At 39.4% G+C, this 16,864-nt stretch overlaps 1 protein-coding gene across 3 annotated transcripts in view; it reads left to right on the top strand.

Moving 5' to 3' along the window:
* Positions 1-16,864, top strand: part of kcnt1b (potassium sodium-activated channel subfamily T member 1b) — a 78,408-nt gene that overhangs the window by 29,225 nt on the left and 32,319 nt on the right. For all 3 annotated transcript variants that reach the window (XM_085476157.1, XM_085476156.1, XM_085476155.1), the window contains 12 exons: positions 5,244-5,323; positions 7,216-7,321; positions 8,316-8,372; positions 8,489-8,537; positions 8,732-8,791; positions 10,481-10,555; positions 10,777-10,860; positions 13,006-13,100; positions 13,716-13,896; positions 14,438-14,602; positions 15,636-15,772; positions 16,659-16,722. In XM_085476157.1, the coding sequence (XP_085332283.1) occupies positions 5,244-5,323; positions 7,216-7,321; positions 8,316-8,372; positions 8,489-8,537; positions 8,732-8,791; positions 10,481-10,555; positions 10,777-10,860; positions 13,006-13,100; positions 13,716-13,896; positions 14,438-14,602; positions 15,636-15,772; positions 16,659-16,722 (1,153 nt within the window). The remainder of the gene's footprint in view (positions 1-5,243; positions 5,324-7,215; positions 7,322-8,315; positions 8,373-8,488; positions 8,538-8,731; positions 8,792-10,480; positions 10,556-10,776; positions 10,861-13,005; positions 13,101-13,715; positions 13,897-14,437; positions 14,603-15,635; positions 15,773-16,658; positions 16,723-16,864) is intronic.

Genomic DNA, 16,864 nt, shown 5'->3' with positions numbered 1-16,864 from the left:
GGCAGCAATCTTAAAGCTGCACATTTGTGTCAGAACTCCTTAATAAACCGTGAAAGACATATGACAGTTGCTTTGAATAAGCAGCTTTCAGATGCCTATTAAAGGCTTCATTGCACTAACGTTTGCTCATACATTCATAAGTATTAGGAACAAAACCATTCAGTGTAATCTGGGTCCGTCAGCGGTCCACACCACCCACGCTCATGTGCAGCAGCTTACAAGTTGTACATATCCTATAGACAACCAGAAATCACCATCCCTGCCCTTTCATGTTTCCCTTGTCTATCCACTGAACACACAGGTCCTATTAAAGTTAGTGAGGAAGGCTTCCCCTCCAGATGATTATGACACAAACACTTACACATCCTTCTTGAGGATTGTGGATTCAGTGTCCATTTGATAAGCTGCCTTCACAGTTAACACAGTCGCGTCTGAGCTGAAGTCCATATTCTATCTTTGCACTATAATAAGGCTTTGGAAAAGTACCTGCAACAATTGGGAAGTTTTGAGTGCTTTAGAGTGATAGAAGTAGAGAATAACAATGAAGCCACTGCTTTTTATTCGAGGAGTATTTTTAGAAGCCTTGCAGCGTTTATATCAGGAACACTTTAGTGGGAGGTGAATAGGACATTTTCTATTTTCAACTCTTTGCTTTGTCAGAGGGGCAGCAGAGCAAATCCACCATCAGAAAATCTAAAACTGTATTAAGGCTGTGATGTGAAAGAGGTTTTTTTTTAACACTGTTTACAGGTAAGATGCATCATTAATGGTCTGCATAGTGATTCTGTGGCCTGGTTATCATCAGAAACCTTGAATTAATGGGTCGCTTCACTAAGGCTGCCTGGTTGGTCAGGGATAATCAAACTGATGTGTTACAGATTTGGTTCTTTGCAACTAGTTGCAACTGGCAGACTGCAAACTAAAACATACAAGGCAAGGTTGCTGTTGATTGGGCTCTGCAATAGATGCAGAGCATGAAGCATCTGAGTACCATCTTAGGACTGATATCTGTTGTAGGCTCCTTCTTGAGTGACTATTACGACCCCCATTGTCTTGTTGTGGTGTTTGCCTGTGCTTGATTCTGCAAAACCCTCACACATATTCCATATGGCGCAGAGCATCTGGCGGCTGTTAGACAGAATTTGTTTTTTGTTCGTTCTTTTTTTTTTTTTTTAATCTAGAATGGGGCTTTGAACAGATCTGTTCTGCTCGTCTGATTATCCCGAGGTCAACAAGCTGTTTGATGTTTATTTACATGGTCTACAAAGCAGTTGTAGTTGTTCAGTGTCTCACATGAGGAGCTCATAAAATTGCAATCCTGTCACAGGCAGCGGTCACTGTAAACAGCATTTGTATTTGTGTTTGTTTGTGTGCCACCTCAATACTATACATATATGTATATATATTAGTGTTGAAGCTCTATATACCGTAAAGAGTTGTTAGTTGAGGACTCAAGGTCATATGATGCATCTATCCTGTGTGCGAACAAAGGGACTGCATCTTCTTAAAGTTATTGTCTGTTGTGAACACTGTGTGACTCCTTGGATATACAGACTACTAATCATCTTACCCTACAGTCATTGGTGGTGGTTGTTTGCAGACTCGAGATGCCAAAGGAAAGAGAGTATGTACTTGAAAGGTATTGCTGTGGGTTCACAGCTCCTGGCAGCCACCTTATGTGTAAGAAGACCTTTTTGTACCCTTGGTCAGAAGTGTTTTATAAGCACGATAAAAGGTAAGGACAGCAAATGTTTATCCTTGTGTATTATGTGGACAGAAATAAGTGTGATGAGAAGTGCTGTAAGGCCATAATTTTGACTGGCTAGTTTAAAAAAAAAAAAAAAAAAATCCACAGAGGCAATTCAGTAATTTATAGCTTCTTATTCAAGTCCATTTTTTGCTTTTTCAGTTGTGAAGGACCATAGCTTAGAACTGTATTCTGAATCTTTGTCAGTAAAATATTGTTTATATGGTTCAAATGACTGAAATTATAGAACAAATGCACAGTTTTGAGACTACTGAATGTTGGGTTAAGTCATTTTTAAATATAGTCTCAGGAACTTTATGACATGGAAATTGAGAGCCATTGGTCTTAAGAAAGTAATGGAAAGCTAGAGCCATATGCAAGACATGTCTGAATGGCATATTGAAGTCCTAGTTGTTGACATATTTCTTGTTGTGTACTTTGTGTAGCAAAGCATATACAAAATCGACTTTTCTTCAATCCAAAATACTTTATAATCTCCCCCCAAACTACAGTTTCTTCTCTTACTTAAATAACTGAAAATGCTCTGCTACTAGAAAGAGGTATAAATACTTACATGAAAATCTGATCTATACACCCACCTTTACCTGGCATGTTTGAGCTTACCAAACAAAAGCAGCTGCAACAGATTTATATAACACATCAGATTACAGTTACTTACATCATTTTCCAGTATATTTATACATTCACCAGATAACATGACATCGACCCTTTTCTCCCTTTTCACTCATCTCCATCTTTGGATATCTTTACCTTTAACCACTTTGCCTCCATTAGCCTCCTTAAAATGTCCATGTTCAGCTGGGTGAAGGTGATTTAAGTGTCTGATTAGGTTTATTGTTAGGAAGTTTTTATGATGGTCCCTCCATGATTTTCTTTGGTGAAGTTTGCCTTCCCTCCAAGTGAGGAGCTTCCATGCTAAAGACATGTTTTTTTGTGGATGTGAATATGCGTGACAATTTATATGCACCACAGGACACATGTTGTACATGCATGAAGCAGGCCGGCTCAAAATCAGAAATACCCAAAGCCAAGATTGCTGGAAATTGGCCTTTTCCGGTCCCTTGCTGGTCGATTGCTGTGTCTGTAGTATTTTACAGAAACATAAAACTTAAATAATCAAGTAACCTAGAATTAAAACTTTGCGGCCTTTTCATTTGTAAAGTAGCTGTTAGAGTTTGTATTGTTGATTGTTATTTATGCTTAGAAATATTTAACCATAGATGCTTAGAGGTGTATAATCAATTGTGTAGTGATAAGTTGTGTGATCTTTAACAGGCTACAGAGGCTTGGTGTGCATTCCACACTAGAATGCACACCTACATCCTGGGAGCACGGGAAGAGGTCGCATCTTGTTTTAATTGTTTTATGGTAGGATTAACGTAGCTACGTCTGTTCTAGTCTAAGTGCTTTTCTGTTTAGATGAACTGCTGGACTTCCTCACCGGGGGGGGTCTAGTCTACCCTCTTCCTGACCAAGGATGTTTGACCCTTTGATCAGCAACACACACACACACACACACACACACACACAGGCAAGGTACTCTTTGTTTGTATGTAGACGTCGTATGTTAATGAACCTATGCATATTCATGTAACCTCAATAAAAGGACAGTGTTACGGGAGGACGGACGAGAGCAACTGGGGTCAAGCGAAGGGACGGCGCTCTGTCCGGTTTCTCCCGTGCACGAGTAACATGAAGAACTTTGCCTATTTGTGTCTTGCTTAGCAGTGTAATTATATTGTCTTCAACGTTCCAGCGGATGGGTTCAAGCTACAAACCTATCAGTAGCTACTCTCTGTAAAGAATGTATTCGATTTGCTACTGGGCTTTTTTTTTCTGTTAAATGAGTAATTCCCAAAGTGTTCAGTTAAGTATTAATGTACTCAGTTTGTGTTTTCCTTTAGTCGTGTCTTAAATCAAGATTTAAGTTTTATAAATAAGTAATCAGTCTGTAAATCCACAAATTTTATTTTTCCTTACAACAATGGTTGGCTTAGGTTTTGCTCTGTTCACATTTGTCCATGTGCTTATAGGCAACAGGGTAAATAAAAGGCCCTAGTAACTTTCATTCAACTTTATAAGTTCTTTTACAGCTTCTTAGGTGACCGATACCAGTGAGTGAGATATGTGTGTGATGGAGTCTGTATGGATGGGGATTTGGAGATGATGGCTTCTACATGTGTGTCGGTGTGTGCATTTGGCTCCGTCTGTCTCTGACTAATTCCTCGTGCAAGGAAAGCATGCCACACAGACACGTGAGTGAACATTTCCTGCACTGAAAACTGTCTCTATGGCAATACGGAAGGAGGAGAGAGGGGATTAGCTGGGAAATGGCTCATATCATGTTCTTTCTCCTACCTACACTCTTTATCTACACACACATAGTCCCTTTGGAGTAGGCTGCTGTAATTGCCCCTTAGCTCGCTTCTCTCCTCCCTTGTCTTTTCGCACCCTGTATTCATCTTGTCAGACAAGGTGGAAAGCTGCAAGGGTCCCTGCTGTGACTGTAAGACCATTATTACTTTCCCTTCATGTTCTTTACTGACAACAAGCTCTGTATATTACTGAAATGGGCAATAGGCCTGGCTCATTACCTTCAATTGTCTAACCTACCCACAGTTCTGTAGCTACGTCATCATTCATGCTTAAGTGATTGTTTGGTCCATTATGTCTACTCAAATCTTTAATAGCTTTGCATGTGTCATAGTAGGTGTGACCACTTAAAAAGCATTGCTAAAGTGCTATAGTTTTTAATAGGGAGATAATTGTCAATTATTAATGGAAGCTTTTTTTTTGGTGCTGTTTATAAAGCGGGCTCTCCACTTGTATTCTCTCTTATTTATGTGAAGAAATAAGGCTAGACTCCAGAGGTACTGATTGTCTCTCAAATTGTAAACAAGGTTTCAGAGTGCTGAATGTGTTGGCACTCTTAAAAGTCACAAATAAATATTACAAATTTTATGAAATGTTTAGAAATATTAAGCAATCAGAAATGATTCAGTCCTATTTTGCCCTTTTCACAGAACAAATTAGTCAATTTGAATAAATATCTCACTAAAGTAATTAAAAAAATACTTTAAAACAAAGTATTTCTCTGAATGTGGAGAAGTTTCGCAGTCGCTGTCGAGAGATTGTCAGTATATTTACATAAATCTTCATTAATGACTGCAGATGCTGTACGTTTGAATTTCAAGTTAGATGTGAATGTACTTGTGCTCAATATTGTTATTGTACATGGCAGACAGTAAATGCTGGGTAACAGAATTAGTGAAAATAATATACAGCTTATTCTAAGTCTGTATAGATTTGCATGTGATCTGCTGGCTGGAGTTTACTGGAAAAAAACTCAATTCTGTTGACAAGAAGTGAAAAATCACAATAAAATGAAACGTACGAAACATGAAGACTTCTGGGAAATGTCACCATATTGTTACTGTTTTCTTCTATGCTTAACCTTTCTGCATTGCCCCCACAGGGTTCAGGTAGAGTTCTATGTGAACGAAAACACCTTCAAGGAGAGGCTAAAGCTTTTCTTCATCAAAAACCAAAGGTCAAGTAAGTAACCATAAACTATGCTATCTTTTAGAGTGAAAATGGTAAGCGGCTTGCTACTGCTAGATACTTTCTGAGCCAAATGAATAATAAGTGCATAATAAAGGAAATGACAGCCAATGATGACATATTTCCACTTTGTGTCTCAGTTGGGGCTTTCATTATTACATTAGCTGCCTCATTGTTGGGGTTTTAGGTGTTCAAGCTGTGACCCAGCGTGGACAGAAGAATATGGCTCATTTGTGGAGAGATGAGGCAGAGCTGCAGTGTTTTTCTCATTAGGACATGCCACATTGTCTCTAAAGAAGACACTGGCATGACTCAGCAGTTTGGTGCACTGTGTCTGGAAGCTGTTCATTTGCATGTAGTTATAAAAATGTACACTATGGGAACTCTCCCATATATAGTTGGACATGTTGTTACCGGGTCCGTGACGCTGGCTCTGCTTTCGTTCGCTCAGCTTGTTGTTGTCACTAGGCAGCCATAGTCTTTGACATAAAACAGCAGGTTTTAATGAAAATGTCACATCGTGCTGCGGGGGTCTTCTGCTCCATTTGTTGTTTGTTTGTCTGCCCTGTTTCAAACCTTTTTAACACTGACGCAGGCTTCATCGCAAGGGGTCGTGTCACTAGGGATTAGCTAACTCACTGGCTGGATGACTGACTGGCTAGCTGACACTGCTAGATTTAAAAAAGCTTCTGTCATCTTCTGTCAGGCTTTAGTTTTTATGTGTATTATTTAGTGTTGTATGTAGCAGGTTGTATGTGAGTTTATCAGTACACTTATGTCCACAAAAAAAACCTTGTGACTTCATAAACATTATTATCACCCATTGTCATGTTTAGGCTGTGTGCAGGCAGGAGAGGACCCAAACGCAAGCTCACGGGAAAACAGGACTGAACTCAAAATACAGCTTTATTGCTGACGGAAGTTAAGGCGATACAAGATAATATGGAACTAAACTGGGACGCATAAAGGAACTGACTCACAAGGAAACACACGGCGGAGCACACAGTCATGAGGGAGATTGCGACACTGACACAGAGAAACACAGGGCTTAAATACACTGGGAAATAACGAGGGGAATGAGACACAGAAGGGGAGCACAGCTGGGAGAAATCGGACATAACGAGACCCAAGGGAAGCGAAACTCAATACATTCACGTAGGACACAGACCTTCAAAGTAAAACAGGAAATGTAACATAGACGCAGACTTGACTAGGGGAGACAGAGCAACTAAGAAACACAGAGAAAAATAACAGGGAGACACAGAGGGCGGCTAACTAAATATTCAGAAAACTAAAGAGAATACAAGAAAGTCAAACTAAGACACTAGACTAAAGAATAAACTGGGGCAACAAAGAGAACTAAGATCATAATACAAAAACTCAGAGACATAAGAAACTCAAAACACTGGGTCACCAACCCAGGACCGTGACACCCATGGCTATTTCTATGCAAGCCCACCAGGCATTCATACTGCTTTGTAATGCTTCTGCACATTGTTAGGATACAAAAGTGCTAGTGTTATTTTTGTGTTCTTCTTGAAGGATTTGAAGGATGTGCGTCATGGAAAATCAGGTGTGCCAGGCTGCTGTAGAGGCATGGAAATATAATAGTTATGGTTCAGGGGTAAAAGCATTTTATGCACCCAAACGACCACAATTTGAGCAGTAGCAGTTCGCTATGATGAAGAGAATTTGCTGGATTTGTTGTTGACAGCAGTCTCTGTTTGAACTTCAGACTGCAGACAAAGTGTACACAAAAAAGAGTGGGGAAAAAAGTCAACACAGAGCTTTAAGTCTGAGCCTGTGAATAATGTGAAAAGATGTAAGCAAGCTCCTCTTTAAGTCACTCAATTTAAGCTCCAGCTTTTTTTGTTGTTGCTCCACAGGCCTGAGGATCCGCTTGTTCAACTTCTCACTGAAGATTCTCACCTGTGCCCTCTACATATTAAGAGTCAGCTTGGAAGATCTGACGGAGAAAAATGGGAGCCCATGGTGAGAGTGAGACTCTACCTCTCCCTATTCAATCACTGTTCCTATTCCACTTGTACATAGTAATTCTTTTTTATTAAAAATCAAAAATGGAGGATAAATAAAAGCTAGAAAAGAAGAAAGAGGAAAAGGGTGATAGTCATGTCATCACAGGGTAAGTAAATGTTAAAGCAGTCCTTCCAGATACTCAAACTCTACCGCACAAAAAACATTAAAGCTGAGATAAAATGAGTGAGATAAAAACAAAGCCATGTATGTGTAATGTTACTTTATTAGTCCATCACTCCCTCTGTTATCTGGCTTCACAGAGCCCAATATCAGCTGTCACAACCAAAGTCTGTTATTAACAGGTCTGCACATTAGGAAAAGTGTATTTACAGCATTTTAATCTAGCAATTCCAAACAATTTCCAAAATATTTTTTTTTGTTTTCCATTGTAGAAAACAGTAAATGTAAGTGACTGCAGCGTGATGGCTTAGCGCTTAGCTCTGTTTCCTCATAGAGGATCCTTGTTTCAGTGGCTGGTAGGGCCCATCTGTGTGCAGTTGCCTCTGGGGACTCACAGATAAACATGTTAGGTTAGTGCTGCCTGTACTGGACTATAACAGACTGGCCAATAAGATTCTTCATCTCGAGGGTTTCACTGAAGGTTGTCAGGAGAGCATAAAGCATAAAGGATACAGTACCATGAAGTATTTGCCACTTCCCAATTTCAGCGAAAAAAACAAAGAAATCAGGGAAAGGGCAAATGCTTTTTCTCGACACTGTAAGTATATGTGAAATATTCAGTTTTTTACTTTCACAACAGTTATTTATTTTATAGTGATTATATAATTTTACTCATGTTGTGTGCGTGTTTATATGAACAATGTGAAAAAGTTGCTCATCCTATGCAGTTATGTGGATGTTTGACTCCCAGTAGACGTGTTTCCTCCCATTCAGACGTTCAAACTGTTACTCTGTGTTTATCTTTTCCTTACTCCTGTCCGTAATACAGTGCAATGAATCGAAGCAATGGTTGGAATGATACATCAGAGCCACCACAAATCAAATGGTATGTTCATGTTAACATGGCACTCCATAGTAAAATTAGTGGTGCACAATAGTAAGGTTGATAATAAATGCAGATGCAGTGAAGTGTGAGTAAAAGTTTCACATTGTTTGTGACAGGGAACGCATTTTCTGGGTGAACAGACGAGAGTCTGTGTGGGCAATACAGGTGAGCATAATACCGTTTCTGTGTGCATAAATCAAATTCCATTCCATGAACTCAGTCTCAATGCATAATTCAGCCCAGAAACACCACAAGCCATTTATTAGAACAAAACACTGCAGAGTATGGACGTTCCCCGCTGAAGGCCGAGAAGAGTCTGCATTTGCAGGGTTCATTTATCTCTCTCCCCTTTGCTCCAGGTGACAGTGGCCTTAATCAGTTTTTTGGAGACTATGCTTATCACATATCTCAGCTACAAGGTAAGAGACTGACTCACACTACAAATTTTATCTTTTTAATTCTTATTGTCCTCTTGCAGCTTCTTGATCTAAGTCCAACGCTTTGTTTCCTGTCTTGCGAACCAACACTTTCCAGCCTCATTTACATTCCCCAAAGACAGCCCCATCACAGAGCCAGCAGTCTTTGCTGCAAATTTTCAACTCAGACATCTAGCACACTGTCTCAGAAAGAAGTTGAGATAAAGGCTCTACAGAGCTTAAAGTGCTGTTTGTGTTTTGTCTACAAACACGTGACAGAAAGATGCATCACAAGTGTATTTAGGTCTGATTTGCGAGCCTTGCAAACCTTAGCATTGATTCTAAAGTCGCTGGAACTCTACCAAAAGATTTAAATATCATTTTTCTCAAAGTTATTCCCTTGTGTGGTGTTTTGGTGATTTTGGAGGGTGCGATCAAGCACATCCACCTAAAACCTCCCACAGGGGCTCAGCTGAGTGCTCATTTTCATATTGATCAAACCATTAAGTGAGCGCTGGTACCTTATGAGTGGTGATGATATGGTCATTTAAAGTGATCACTCTCATCAGGAAACCATTTTTTTTTATCGTAGGATAACAATGATCACTTATTGTACTGGTTTTTCAGCTAATCTTCTCTCCCCGAACCAGCCGAATGCCACAGAACACAATCAGTTCCCTTCGCTGTAGCTGTCAAGAGTTTAGGTTCAGCTTTCCTTGAATCTGTGACACATCTGAGTATGCACTTCTTTTCTCAGTCCTTGTGCATGCAAAAGGAGGATTGTGCACATTGCAAGTAAAATATAAAAAATATGTGTTAGTGAAATGCACGGTATATAGAAATACAGAATATCTGATGGCAGACAGAATATTTGAAACATTTTACAATCCACACAAACATATCTTCATAACAGACCATTCAGTTAGCTGTAATAGCTCTTCTCAGATATTTATTGAATTGAGCAGCATCACATACTGTCCATATTTTTTTCTTTACTTTTTAATCTGTTAATGTATTTAGAAATTAAGATTTTAGGAATGAACACACTATTAGTTTGGATTTGAACATCTCCCACAGCTTTCCCTGACTCTGAATCTAAGTTGCACCATTGCTTTCATCTCCTGTTGAGATCCTCAGATGTTTGCATCACAAGTGTAAATTTATAGTGTTCTGCTTCTTGAACATTATACCTTGACAGTGAAAATATATGCAGATATATTTTTACTTATGTTCTCATTCACTGCTATATAATACCAAATGGAATTATAGTGCACAGAGACATTATGTAACACACGTGTAAATGAGCAGAGGCTGCATCATACAGTCGATTATGTAAACCCTTCATTATGAAAAGAGATTTAAGTGGTGTATATATATATTAGAACCTTTTTATCTTCACTTTAAACTTTGTATCTTACATTTAACCACAGTAGCTAAGCATAACAGGCAAAAACTACAAACAAGCACATTTGAATGCTTTAAGCACAAAGTCAGGTGTTATATTCAGATACTGACACTAAAATTGTTAATTTCAAAGAACCATCTCCTCTCAACAAAGATTTTAGACGTTAGCACAGAAAGTTGTTGTTGTTTTTCCTACATGGTGTTGTTTTATGTTGATGTCCTCCATCTACCGAAGGCAGACCCCTGCAGCAGATTCATTAAATTGTATCCCATTAATTTCCTTTCTAGGGAAACATTTGGGAGCAGATCTTCCAGATTTCCTTCATCCTGGAAATGATCAACACAGTGCCATTTATAATCACAGTGAGTAACTTAATCAGTTCGCCTTGTCCACAAAACAAGATCTTCAAATATCAGATATGTACAATTTTGAATTTAATGAGAAACTACCTAATGCATCTAAATTTCTTTATTATTTGTATTGGGGATTGTAACGTCATGTTATATATGAGGTATATTAACTAAATATCGCTTTACTAATATACTGTATATTTTCACCCTGTCTCTTTCTTTTCTTCTTTAAGATTTTCTGGCATCGATTAAGAGACATATTCGTCCCTGTGTTTCTTAACTGCTGGCTAGCCAAAGGTGCTCTGGAGAATATGATTGTAAGTTTTTTGCCAATGTAAATAAAGTGTGTGTTGCATCTTACACACTAAAGCTTGATTGTACTAGAGAGAATAAACAAAACTGTATGTTTTCTTTATTACTATGGGCTTTGAGGTTAAATTATCTGCCCTCTAGCAGCCATATTAGAGCTCATGAGTAGCATTGTGTAAGTGCTCAGTGGGTTGATACAATGTAACAAAACAGAATTTAATTGACTAGGCTAATTCATTTCTTTCTGGTTAGCTGACACTCTCTTTTTGTCGACACTGATATGTGCACAAAACAACATATCTTTTTGAAGCTACATTTATCTGTGTATTAGCAGTAACAGTGGTTACTTTGATAAATTAGCCTGCTGTCTAATTAGCTGGCTACAAAGCTAACACAAGCCATGTTATTCATGTTTAGCTGACGTATTTAGGAGAAAACAAAAGACGTGTTTTTTTTAATCGAACAGCAGACTTTCATATTCACGCTGCAGTAGGCTTTCAGACATACTGTGTTTTCTCACTAGAAGCTAGCATAAGGAAGAAGCAAGCACTTTTTCTTTCTTTTAGAATTGACTGCATGTTCTTGAGGCTAGTGCACGGCATGCACGGCAGGTATCGTGGCCTTACACTCATTGGTCCACTTTATTAGAAATACCTGTTCACTTTCTCATTTATACAAATTTCTAATCAGCCAATCACACAGGGTAGGTGTGAAAATATCCAGTGACCATTAGTGACCATTAGTAAATGCCCTGTTGATACCAGAAGTCATAGTAGAATGGTCAGACTGCTTGAGCAGTTAGTAAGGCAGCAGTAACTCAATCAGCCACTTGCTACAACCAACGAATGCAGAAGAGCATCTTTGAGCAAAACTAACTTTGAAGCAGACAAGCTACTGCAGCTGAGAACCACACCAGGTGCCACACCGAGGGAACTGAGGCTACTGAAGCTACAAAACTGAGTAAAAGAAGACTGGAAGAAACATTACTAAGTCTGAGTGTCAATATTAGTGGTTCAGGCTGCTGCTGGTGGTGTAATGGTGTGGGAAATACTTTTTTGCACACTTTGGGCCCCTTATCACTTATTGCTCATCACGTGATTCCTTTATGACTACCATATACCCATCTTCCTGTGGCTGTTTCCAGCAGGATAACACACCATCTCACAAAGCTCAAATAATCTCCAACTGGTTTCTTGAACATCACAATAAGCTCATTGTACTCAAATGGCCTCCATAGTTCCCAGAGATTGCCATCATGGATGTGGAGCCAACAAATCTGCAGCAACTATGAGTTGCCATCGTGTCAATATGGACAAAAATCTCTGAGTAATATTTCAAACACATTGTGGAATCTATTTCGTAGAGAATAAAGGTAGTTCTGAGGGCACAGAGGTTTCAACCCAGTACAAGCAAGGTGTACCTAACAAAGTGGATAATGAGTGTATATTGTTTAAAGTTGCAAGTAAAGCAGTATATGTTTAGAGTACTACCCAATATCAAGAGCAAGTCGAGCCAAAGCAAAAAGTACAAGTGTGGGCACGGCGAAGTTTAATAAAACACAGAGTTCACAGAAATCTGGTGTTGTAGTATTAGTGTTGCCCAGAAGGGTTTAACAGGTACATGAAATTCAAAGCAATTCCATTGGATCCACCTGGTGCAGTGTGTGCTCTTGCTGTGATTCAGATGAGACAGAGTAAGAGCTACATGCCAAGACGGTAGGTGGCAGATGGTTGAATCTGTGGCCAGGGGGGTGGTGGCAGGCAGAACATGCTAACAAGGTGCAAGTGAAAATGAGTCGTGAGCTGCCACGTTGGAAGATGGACAGTATGCTAATATAGGAGTATAAAAAAAATCTTCCAAAGAGGAAAGGGCACTCGTTTTGGTGTAGTTTGTGTGTTAGTAAAATAATGGACTACAGTTACGTAAGAGATCTGAGCTTTGATTAATTAAATTAAATGATTTTAATTTGGTTTGGGAAGGTATTTGTACGTGTGATGCAGATGCCCTTTTAATAATTTGTTTTGCAAATATATTTTGGTCCAGTTGTCCTTGAGAAATTGTTTATTTTTGCTATCACAATTGGAAAATGTGATAGGCCATATTTCTCAATCAGCGGTATGACTAATGCACTGAACCTCTTTTCTTGTGTCCAGAATGATTTCCATCGTGCCATCCAAAGGACCCACTCTGCCATGTTTAATCAGGTGTTCATCCTCATCTGCACCTTACTGTGTCTGGTTTTCACCGGGTGAGTCAGCCTCTGTTCTCGCTGTTAGTCACTGAAGTGCATCTCTGACCGCTGGGGCAAAATCTGTTCTCTGAACCTTGTACCACGTAACCCCAAAAACATCGTCTCACAGTTGGTGGTCTGCATGGCTTATTATCTGGTAGAAGCAATATTTGTTGTAGAAACGAAAACTGGAAAAAGCAAAACATGTAGCTATTCAAAGATCTGTTGAAAGCAGGCATTGTGAGCTACGGTTGGTTATTGGTTAATGTTTTTTAAGAGGTAGTATCCATGAAAGAGATATGTATTTGCTACTGTTGTTGGAAAAAGAAATGCTTATAAAAATGCACTGATGATCAGCGTCAGAGTAAACAGACCTACAAACACTGTTATTGTATTGATAACCTTGGTGTCACTTTAAATGCCATACTGAGGAGAAGCCCACGTTGGGCTGACCTTTGGGCCTTTGTTCTTGGTCAAATTGAATTGTAATATCCAGTCTAGACATGACTATATTACCATAGTGAAAGAGATTGCCTTAGTAGAATATATCCCCATTCATATGTTATATTTTAATTATCTTTACCCGTAGGACATTTGTCTGGTGTCATTGTATGATTCCTCGTTTTTATGCAGGGCTTGTGGGATCCAGCATCTAGAGAGAGCTGGGAAGAACTTGACCTTATTTGACTCGTTCTATTTCTGCATCGTTACTTTCTCCACCGTGGGCTACGGGGACGTCACGCCACAAATCTGGCCCTCCCAGCTGCTGGTGGTCATTCTCATCTGTGTTGCCCTGGTGGTCCTGCCGCTACAGGTACCGACTCTGTGCTAAATTAAAAACCAGCGATTCGCAAAGTGCAGTGAAGGGTTGCGGTTTGTTGTAAGCCTTGTGTTAGGTCTGTTTAATCATAAGGAATTCTTTAATATTCTGCAGTCAGTGATGACCTTTGTGTGGGTATCATCAGATATTAAATGACATTTTCATGCTGGCCTGCAGCTCGTAAAAGTCTAATTTGGTCCTTCGCTTCTGTGACATTTTTTTGGCTGCAGAAGAAGTTTGCAAGTGCCAGTCAAAATCCTGGCTCACATTTGCTGCATCATTAGTCCACATATATACTGTGTTATTTATATTTAAAGACTGCGAACAGGTTCATCCCTTCACATGTCTCAAAAAGTTTCTGTCCCTGTGGAGCAAATGGAGTGAGAAGTGGAGATGAACTCCCACTGCTGCCAAATTACTCCACTAGTAGTTTTCACTCCATCTGTGTCCAGACAGAAAATCTATCTCATTTTTTATTATTTATTTCATTCTTGCTGCTTTTGACGTCACTCCACCTTTGCTGTCATTGTGTCAGTTTGAAGAACTAGCATACCTGTGGATGGAGAGCCAGAAGTTGGGGGGGAACTATAGTCGACATCGGGCGCAGACAGAGAAGCACGTGGTGCTGTGTGTCAGCTCGCTGAAGATAGACCTGTTGATGGATTTCCTCAACGAGTTCTACGCTCATCCCAGATTACAGGTACAATGAAAAGACCAAATGATATGTTAATATGCTGCTATTTTGCTTATTTCCACTGTTTCCACTATATCTTCTATATTTCTATTGCATGCTTTAATCATGAGCATGAGACATGAGACCGGTTGTGTAATTAGCTAAGTCAGTAGTACACAGTGACTATTCAATATAAAATAAGGCAAAACCTTTCAACTTGCCAGCCTAAGAATCAGCTGATTTTTCGCTCAGCCCGTGGAAGGACAGATGAACTGTATGTATTGTTTTCATAAGTCAGAGGAATCACTACTCCTCCTGCAGTATTTGGTAGAACTTAGTGAAACCTCCGTGCAATGATATCCTAATAGGTCTTCACCTAAACTGTGCTCAAGGTCATATTTGTCATTCTCAGTGGATTTTAATTGTTATTAATTGGTCCAGTACAGCTGACCAATGACAAGAAGACTTCACTGTCACTGTACTTCACACATACAGCACAACACAGTAACACAATAAGCTGTGCACGTTGATGAATATTGAGCTGGATAAGCTACCATGCCACTAAGATACTGGTTTATATTATAACTTTTTATATTATAATATTTTTGTACTTTATTGGATGTTTTACTGTGAAAAAGTTGCAGCTTTTTTGTTTTATATCATTTTTTTCCCTCAACATTTGGTATCAAGAAAAAAAGAGCACTTTGCCTGTGGATCTTGACATTGGAATGGGTGTAAAGTTGATTTGGTTGCAGTTGTCAGAGCTAAAATGTGTTCATCAGTCATGAAAAATGTATGTTACTTTCTCCTGTACCAATGAATTTATGAGGGTTTAAAAATACTGGGGGAAAAAATCAAAGGTCAGCTCATGCCTGTGTACTTCAAGGGGCTGTAACTCTTTGTAGGATGAAGGTAAATGTTTTGCATGGCTTTATTATATATACACTTTGGACTGACTGACTCACTTTTTATAGATTTATCCAGGGTTTTTGTATTTCATGTTTGTTTTGGGTTTTTTTTGTAGATTTTAATTTTCTTGTTTTTTTCTCTCTTTCTCTAGGACTATTATGTGGTGATTTTGTGCCCGACAGAGATAGACATTCAAGTTCGTCGAATTCTCCAGATCCCCCTGTGGTCCCAGAGGGTTATCTACTTGCAAGGATCTGCTCTCAAAGACCAGGACCTGATGAGGGCCAAGTGAGTAAACGCATAACATGCACATATTAAGACCAACACCTAAAAACAAAGCTCTTGTGCGTTATCTTTCTGAAAGGTTCAGATTTCAGTAGAGCTGAATCTGATTGGTTTTATTCTTTTTATTTTCTGGATACGACTTGGAATGTAATTTAAAGTGTTGCTTCTCAACTGGCAATGCAAAGCCATTGAAGTGCAGTTAGAGGGTGAGATACTTACAAATCAGCTTGGCTGGCCTCTGCTTTCACTTCAGTGTAATGCAGTTTTACTCCACAACGATCATCTCCTCACTTCAAAGAGCAAACTCTGCACAGAAGCAGCGAGAGAGATTGTGACCTGTCAGTTTTGTTTTCGTCAATCAAACCCATTACTGCACAACCGCGGCATTCGTATCTCGTAGCTCGGCTGCAGATGTTGAATTACAGCCCTATATCCTTTTCTTTGAAAAGTCTTAAGTTTGTCCAGAAGTTCACTCCTCTTTTCCAAGATGCCCTCTTTAATGTGCAGCTGTTCAGGTGCTGTGTCATTTCATATGCACCGATATGTGACCACACAGCCAGCTTACCTTCAAATGACTAACCTCTATCGAGAACATGCAGAGGGTTGGTGTGACAGAAGAGGATGCTAGGAAGGGTGAGGTGGAAGCAGATAAAAAAAAAAGGAAGAAGCAGCTCCTGTGTTGCAAGCACTGCATTCTGATACGGTAGTGTTTTCAGAGATCAATTGGGCTTTTAACCTTTTGAGCCTTTGTAATGGCATATTAACGCTCATCTATGCCTGGCTTTAATTTAATGCACTGATCTGTTAAAATGAGGTGTTTCACACCTGGTTGAATGACCTCTTTCCTGCCTTTCTATCTCTCTTTTGTGTGTCTCTTCCAATCTGTCAGGATGGACGATGCTGAGGCCTGCTTCATCCTGAGCAGCAGGAACGAAGTCGACCGAACGGCAGCTGTGAGTCTCATCCTAAACTGTGTCATGATAATGATTATTTCAAATAAGCAGTTTCCCTTTACACCCTATTTCCCTTTGATATTTGCCAGGGAAGTTGTAGATGAAAATGAGCCACTGGACAAGTGAAATAACACAATTTTGC

The sequence above is a fragment of the Copadichromis virginalis genome, linkage group LG12, assembly GCF_057382275.1.
Source record: "Copadichromis virginalis isolate Kocher_CV1m ecotype Utaka linkage group LG12, C_Virginalis_male_GT1.1, whole genome shotgun sequence".
Taxonomy (NCBI): domain Eukaryota; kingdom Metazoa; phylum Chordata; class Actinopteri; order Cichliformes; family Cichlidae; genus Copadichromis; species Copadichromis virginalis.
This window is presented reverse-complemented; position numbering and strand designations above follow the sequence as displayed.